An 8,539-nucleotide genomic window follows, 5' to 3' on the forward strand; every position below is an offset into this window, starting at 1 on the left:
TCCAGAAGTTCAGTGAGGATCTCTGAATGATCCAATGTTGACCTAAATGACTAATGATGATAAATACAATCCACCTGTGTGTAATCAAGTCTCCGTATAAATGCACCTGCACTGTGATAGTCTCAGAGGTCCGTCAGAAGCGCAGAGAGCATCATGAAGAACAAGGAACACACCAGGCAGGTCCGAGATACTGTTGTGAAGAAGTTTAAAGCCGGATTTGGATACAAAAAGATTTCCCAAGCTTTAAACATCCCAAGGAGCACTGTGCAAGCGATAATATTGAAATGGAAGGAGTATCAGACCACTGCAAATCTACCAAGACCTGGCCGTCCCTCTAAAATTTCAGCTCATACAAGGAGAAGACTGATCAGAGACGCAGCCAAGAGGCCCATGATCACTCTGGATGAACTGCAGAGATCTACAGCTGAGGTGGGAGACTCTGTCCATAGGACAACAATCAGTCGTATATTGCACAAATCTGGCCTTTATGGAAGAGTGGCAAGAAGAAAGCCATTTCTTAAAGATATCCATAAAATTGTTGTTTAAAGTTTGCCACAAGCCACCTGGGAGACACACCAAACATGTGGAAGAAGGTGCTCTGGTCAGATGAAACCAAAATGTAACTTTTTGGCAACAATGCAAAACGTTATGTTTGGCGTAAAAGCAACACAGCTCATCACCCTGAACACACCATCCCCACTGTCAAACATGGTGGTGGCAGCATCATGGTTTGGGCCTGCTTTTCTTCAGCAGGGACAGGGAAGATGGTTAAAATTGATGGGAAGATGGATGGAGCCAAATACAGGACCATTCTGGAAGAAAACCTGATGGAGTCTGCAAAAGACCTGAGACTGGGACGGAGATTTGTCTTCCAACAAGACAATGATCCAAAACATAAAGCAAAATCTACAATGGAATGGTTCAAAAATAAACATATCCAGGTGTTAGAATGGCCAAGTCAAAGTCCAGACCTGAATCCAATCGAGAATCTGTGGAAAGAACTGAAAACTGCTGTTCACAAATGCTCTCCATCCAACCTCACTGAGCTCGAGCTGTTTTGCAAGGAGGAATGGGAAAAAATTGCAGTCTGTCGATGTGCAAAACTGATAGAGACATACCCCAAGCGACTTACAGCTGTAATCGCAGCAAAAGGTGGCGCTACAAAGTATTAACTTAAGGGGGCTGAATAATTTTGCACGCCCAATTTTTCCGTTTTTGATTTGTTAAAAAAGTTTGAAACATCCAATAAATGTCGTTCCACTTCATGATTGTGTCCCACTTGTTGTTGATTCTTCACAAAAAAATACAGTTTTATATCTTTATGTTTGAAGCCTGAAATGTGGCAAAAGGTCTCAAAGTTCAAGGGGGCCGAATACTTTCGCAAGGCACTGTATGTGATCCAGAGGGGCTATTATTTCTGATAACTGGGTTACTGTATGGGCAAATAATTACTATCATAAATATACACTGCTCAAAAAATAAAGGGAACACTTAAACAACACAATGTAACTCCAAGTCAATCACACTTCTGTGAAATCAAACTGTCCACTTAGGAAGCAACACTGATTGACAATAAACTTCACATGCTGTTGTGCAAATGGAATAGACAACAGGTGGAAATTATAGGCAATTAGCAAGACACCCCCAATAAAGGAATGGTTCTGCAGGTGGTTACCACAGACCACTTCTCAGTTCCTATGCTTGCTGGCTGATGTTTTGGTCACTTTTGAATGCTGGTGGTGCTTTCACTCTAGTGGTAGCATGAGAGTGGCTCAGGTAGTGCAGCTCATCCAGGATGGCACATCAATGCGAGCTGTGGCAAGAAGATTTGCTGTGTCTGTCAGCGTAGTGTCCCGAGCATGGAGGCGCTACCAGGAGACAGGCCAGTACATCAGGAGACGTGGAGGAGGCCGTAGGAGGGCAACAACCCAGCAGCAGGACCGCTACCTCCGCATTTTGTGCAAGGAGGAGCAGGAGGAGCACTGCCAGAGCCCTGCAAAATGACCTCCAGCAGGCCACAAATGTGCATGTGTCTGCTCAAACGATCAGAAACAGATTCCATGAGGGTGGTATGAGGGCCCGACATCCACAGGTGGGGGTTGTGATTACAGCCCAACACCGTGCAGGACGTTTGGCATTTGCCAGAGAACACCAAGATTGGCAAATTCGCCACTGGCGCCCTGTGCTCTTCATAGATGAAAGCAGGTTCACACTGAGCACGTGACAGAGTCTGGAGACGCCGTGGAGAACGTTCTGCTGCCTGCAACATCCTCCAGCATGACCGGTTTGGCAGTGGGTCAGTCATGGTGTGGGGTGGCATTTCTTTGGGTGGCCGCACAGCCCTCCTTGTGCTCGCCAGAGGTAGCCTGACTGCAATTAGGTACCGAGATGAGATCCTCAGACCCCTTGTGAGACCATATGCTGGTGCGGTTGGCCCTCTCTTCCTCCTAATGCAAGACAATGCTAGACCTCATGTGGCTGGAGTGTGTCAGCAGTTCCTGCAAGAGGAAGGCATTGATGCTATGGACTGGCCCGCCCGTTCCCCAGAACTCTGCATAACTAGATAAACACTCCCCAGACAGCACCTCCTGGAGTCAGCTTAAAAAAGCAAAACTACTTGGGAGATAAAAAAACAAGTTTTCTTCACTTAACAGAAATACCATGATTATAACAATAAGCCTAGCAATAGGCCTAGCAGATTTCTTGCATACCAATTAAAAAAAGATCAGTCATGGCCATCCGAACAGCAAATGATGAGGTCACATATGATCCAAATAAGATAAATTAAACTTTTCATGATGTTTACTGCAAATTATATACTTCTGAGAGAAAACATACGTATGCAGAACTCCATTCCTTCTTAGAGGGAATCTCGCTACCAAAACTATCAGAGACCGACCAAAAAGATCTCAATTCCCCCTTCCCTCTTGAGGAGGTCCTAGAGGCAATTGTTTTCCAGAGTTCTACAAAGCTTTTTTGCCCCAGCTTAGCCCTATTTTCATGCCAATGCTGAATGATTTTTTTGAAAAAGCGGAGCACTCCCAGACTCTATGTGCTCAAAAAAGACAAGGACCCTCTATCCTGCTCATCCTTCTGGCCCATAAGCTTGTTGGATTTCGACTACAAAATAATTACCAAATTGCTCGCCAAAAGACTAATCTTCCCAAAATAATAAAAGTGGACCAAACTGGATTTATTAGAGATAGGTACTCTTCTGATAACATTCACTGTCTTTTTGATATTATAGCTCAAGTAAACGCACCAAAGACCCCTGTCCTGCTGGTTTCACTGGATGCTGAGAAGGCATTTCACAGGATGGAGCTGTGCACATTTTGGAGAGATGTGTGGCCACAACTCGTATTTTTGCCCTAGTACTACACAGCTGATTCTAATAATAAAAGCTTGATGACTAACTGGTGTCTCCAAGTGGCCACACATCTCTCCAAAATGTGCACAGTTCCTTAGCATTGAAATCAATGCACTTTTATGACTCAAAGAAGAGTCTTCAAGTATAAGGTCATTTTTTGAGTTCTTCTGGCGGTGCCGTTGAGAAACAAGAGCAAGCACACTGGTAGATGTTTCATTTGGAACACAACCCTGCATCCACCCCATCACACATTATAAATCGCAATCTGTGGGCATGATTTGAATGCTTGTTCAATTGCCAACATGACTAGCTAAGTTATAAAATACGATCTTGCTGTGTTAGGCTTCCACAGGAAAATTCAGATTGTTCAGATTATTCAGATTATTTTAGTGCGCATAGAAAGGAGTCTTGAGTGCATTCAGGTGCTTGTGCCCTGGCAAATTTTCTTCACAATAAACAGACATAGGCTCATGCTGTTTTTTGTGTCCACTTTCTCCAAAAACTCTGTTAAATATCTGCTCTGAATTAAGATGCAAATACGTCGGCAGGAAGAATGGGGTGTCAGCTATGACATGACACCTTGAGTCAGAAAAAAAACATTTTTAGTTATTGAATTACAGTAATTGAAGTGGATTTACACCCGGTAACAGATTTACGTTAACGGAATTACATTATGGGTCCCTGATCTGTACTACATTGAAATGCATAATTATGGATATTAATGTCATTCTCTTCATGGTGGTGTATCCTAAATAGGTACACAAAGGTAGAAATATGCAATATCATCCATTGCATCTATTGGTATTATTCTACACACTGGCTATTATTCTAACGAGCTCTGACCCCAAACAAGACCCAATTTGATTGGTCCGCACTGTGAAAATATGTTAGTGCTTGCGTCCATATCAGTTCGCATGAATTTGAGTGGTTACATACAATACATTTTGACAGAATGGCTGTGACAGAGACTATTGTCGTACTCCCAGGTAAAGCCCTTGCTTCCGGTACCACTGAAGTTGAGATGTGCAGTTTGATTCATTTTTTTTAACAACTCTTTTTACTGACTTGAGAGTTATGTTTAGTTTTTCTGAGTGACTGGTTCATTTTAGTTGTTAGTTTGACCCAATGAATTCTAAGTCTGTGCTATCCGGGGTGCAATTAACCTTTTGCTGCAGTGGGCTAAATCAGGGTCACACAGTGTTTATTGGTAGTCTTAAACAAATCTACTTTGAAATGAAAGCATACACCTCACACACATGGTTATGGCCTTAAAAAAAGACACCTGTACAATGTCAGATATAGAGTTTGCATCCCAATATATACCCTGAATATACAAACATAAAAATACCTGCTCTTTCCATGACAGACTGACCAGCTGAATCCAGGTGAAAGCTATGATCCCTTACTGATGTCACTTGTTAAATCCACTTCAATCAGTTCAATCCACTTCAAATCCACTTCAATCCACTGCATTCGGAAAGTATTCTGAGCCCTTGACTTTTTCCATATTTTGTTACATTGCGGCCTTATTCTAAAATTGCTTAAAATCCCCCCCCCCCTAAAGCTGTCTGTCCTCTACACAAATGTTTCCCAGTTGAGTTTTGAGTTGCCCCAGTCAGATCCAGAGCCTTCACCTGGTGTAACGTCACAGGAAAAATTACAGGCTCTGTCATGCACTTGAGGGGCGTTGCTTACTAGCGCATATTTTTTTCTCTAGCAGCCCGTGGGGAATTGTTTTACCTTTTTTGAGAGTATTGCCATCTATTATATTTTATTGGCAAATTTAAACCAAATGTAACTTGCAACATGGTCTTTAAGGTGCTTGAGTAGGCATCAGAGCAATTTATTTATTGTGTGACTGTCTGTCACTTTGTATGTATTATAGTGTTTTGTATGCTGCAAAATGACTGGCCAAATTGCCTTATTGAGGACATTAAAGTCAATTTAAATAAAAATGTAATACATCTAGTTTAAAAAAAATCTAATATTATACAAGGTGACCAAGGAGCAGCGTATCCTGATCCTACTGGGGGACGGCTACAACAACACACGCCCAATTTACTGGATTATTGAATGTTATGCGGGACACAGCTTTGTAGAACAAACTCAAACTCCAGAACAAATTGTTTGCGGGGCTGCAGTTCGCAAACGATATTGTGCTTATCACCCTCAGAACAGTCAAGCAATTCAACAAGAGTCGTTCACAATCTAGTCCAGTTGCGGCCACAACTAGACCTTGTTTCAAATGTACCAAGAAATAATCTTATTTGTATGCCTAGCAATCAAAAAATGTACATTGTTTAAAGCATACTGCTTTCTACAAATCTCAGTCACAAATGGCAGGTCCAATAAGCCCATTATGGTGAACTAGAGGCTGATCATGACTATGTCGAGTTTTCAGTTCATCGTTTGCGAGTAGGGGCCGTGCTTGCTCTGTGCATTACTAACTCAAATGAATAAAATTAGTCAAAATAATGCTCTTTTGATTGAATAAGTCGTAAAGATCAGAGTCAGTAAAAAGAGCCGAACTTCCCATCACTACACTGAAGGGCCCAATATTTAAGATGTGTCACCACCCAGCCCATCTCACAGCATGTGAGGTAGGTAGATTACAATAAATGCAGTATGTACCTTTCATCAACAAAGCCACGTTAGCATTCACTGCACATGTTGCTGAACATTTCAGCCCTTTTGTTAGTGTCATTAATATATGTAGATTCACATGCAATATTCAGTTCATAAGCATTAACTGTAATACCTATAGGGTTATGTGGTGAAATGACTGCTGTGCAAGGTATTGAGCAAATGGATTCTTCCCGGGGCTGTATTCACAAAGTGTCTCAGAGTAGGAATAGTGATCTAAGACCAGATCACCCTTGTCAATGTAATCATATTGATTGTGATTTAAAAAGTCAAACTAATCCTAAATCAGTACTTTTCCTCTGAGATGCTTTGTGAATATGGGCCCTGGTCTGCTAGCATACTGCTTTCTAGTGATCAACTCCTTCTCCAACTGAAATACAACAACATAACATGAATAAGAATTAGCCTAGTCAGTCAGTAACTTAGCTAATTAATTTGAATGTGCACAAGCCTATTCAGCCAAAGGACACCAAAACAACACAGCCTATTGGCAGTGAAATCGAAGGGGCAGTTTTATTGCCAACTTCTTCAATCATCAATGCATCAATAAACAGGGAACGAAGTTTGATAAAAAAGTGTTCAATAGTCAGCAACTAGTAATTAAAATGTAGCTAGCAAATATATAGTTTTTTTTCTAGAAACCGAGCTACAGTCCAATTAGCTAGCTAAGGTGAACACAGAGACTGATGGTGGGAGTTAGCTAACGTTAGCTAGTTTTCCCCCAGCAGTCTCAATCTAGTTAAATTAGCTAGCTAATGGAATTATTAACTTTTTATCAGATAGATAGCTAGCCAATATATGCATTTGCCCCTCACATCTAAAGCTGCCTAATACAGCTTTCCAGTTGATAGTAAAGTAGGATGAATAAGCCAGATACCAGCTAGCTAGCTGCTACCAATTGCAACATAATGCAAAGTTCAGGGCTTTTACCCCCCCCAAACATTATTTCCACATATAAAAAAGACAAGTACCATCAAGTAGATCATTTTGGTTTTAGTCTAGTACTTCAGGCCAAGAAGTAATAGCTACTTGTTTGTAAAACTGTCTTTCCTCTACAGACATGTTTCCCAGCTGAGTTGCCCCAGTCAGATCCAGAGCCTTCACCTGGTGTAACGTCACAGGCAAAATTACAGGCTCTGTCATGCACTTGAGGGGCGTTGCTTACGAACGCACATTTTTTTCTCTAGCAGTCCGTGGGGAATTGTTTTACCTTCTTTGGGAGTATTGCAATCTACAAGGAGTGTGTATTATAGTTTAATGGCACATTTTAACCAAATTTACCTTGCAACATGGTCTTTAAGGTGCTTGAGTAGGCATAACAGAAATTTATTTTTTGTGTGACTGTCACTTTGTATGTATTATAGTGTGTTGTATGCTGCAAAATTACTGGCCAAATTGCCTCATTGAGGACATTAAAGTCAATTTAAATGAAATTAATCTAGTTTTTAAAAATCTAATCTTATCCAAGGTGACCAAGGAGCAGCGTGTCCTGATTCTACTGGGGGACGGCTACAACAACACACGCCCAATCTACTGGTGCCGTGAGAACTGGCCCAATCAGGAAATGAGGAAGATCTACACCACCGTCCTATTTGCTAACATCTACCTAGCCCCACTGTCACTCATTGTCATCATGTACGTCCGGATCGGATTCACACTCTTCACGATGGCTGTACCCGCCTCAGGCCGGGGAATCAGTAGTGGCAGCAGTGGCCTGGACAACCACCGTCAGACGGTGTCGAAGAAGAAGAAGAGGGTGATCAAGATGCTGCTGATGGTGGCGTTGCTTTTCATCCTGTCGTGGCTGCCGCTCTGGACGTTGATGATGCTGAGTGACTACGCCAGCCTGACAGCGAACCAGCACCGTGTCATCAACATCTACGTGTACCCGTTGGCCCACTGGCTGGCCTTCTTCAACTCCTCCGTCAACCCCATCATCTACGGCTTCTTCAATGAGAACTTCCGCCGGGGGTTCGAGGCCGCGTTTAAGTTCCAACTGTGCGTCGCCTACATGGAGCGCCAGGGGATCTACTCGCGTCGTATCCAAGGCAATGCAGTGTTACCTGAGAACCTGCATCTGCCCACCAGGCCCGGCTCGGCAGGGTCAGGATTGGCTTTGGTGAACGGGAAGGGGCTGGACCGGGAGGAAGTTGTCGGGCGGACGTCAGGCGAGAGGTCGTCGGGGAGCAACATGAAGGAGCATGATCTGATCATGGAGGACCTGGAGAAGGTATCCCAGATTTAAACATGTCATACTGTATGTGCCATTTGGACATGTATTCAGATAACCTGGAGATTGTATCCCGTATTTAAAAATTACAGTTAAACATTTGTACTGTTGCATGAACTGTAATACACATACATGTAATGTACCTACAGTATATTGTGCAATAGACATTCAGGGCACAGAGAGGACACAGGCGGTGGGTGTTCCAAATCGCACCATGTTCCCTATATTGCACCACTTTTTACCAGGGCTGCAGACGCTGTGAAGGTATTATTTCAGTCAAACCAACCACATAGAGAGAG

General features: G+C 42.6%; 1 protein-coding gene across 1 annotated transcript in view; it reads left to right on the plus strand.

Moving 5' to 3' along the window:
• LOC139388299 (neuropeptide FF receptor 2-like) overlaps positions 1–8,255 on the plus strand; it is a 32,701-nt gene extending 24,446 nt beyond the window's left edge. The window contains exon 4 of the mRNA XM_071134897.1: positions 7,479–8,255. Within this exon, the coding sequence (XP_070990998.1) occupies positions 7,479–8,255 (777 nt within the window). The remainder of the gene's footprint in view (positions 1–7,478) is intronic.
• Positions 8,256–8,539: the final 284 nt, after the last annotated feature.

This window comes from Oncorhynchus clarkii, chromosome 29 (assembly GCF_045791955.1).
Source record: "Oncorhynchus clarkii lewisi isolate Uvic-CL-2024 chromosome 29, UVic_Ocla_1.0, whole genome shotgun sequence".
Taxonomy (NCBI): domain Eukaryota; kingdom Metazoa; phylum Chordata; class Actinopteri; order Salmoniformes; family Salmonidae; genus Oncorhynchus; species Oncorhynchus clarkii.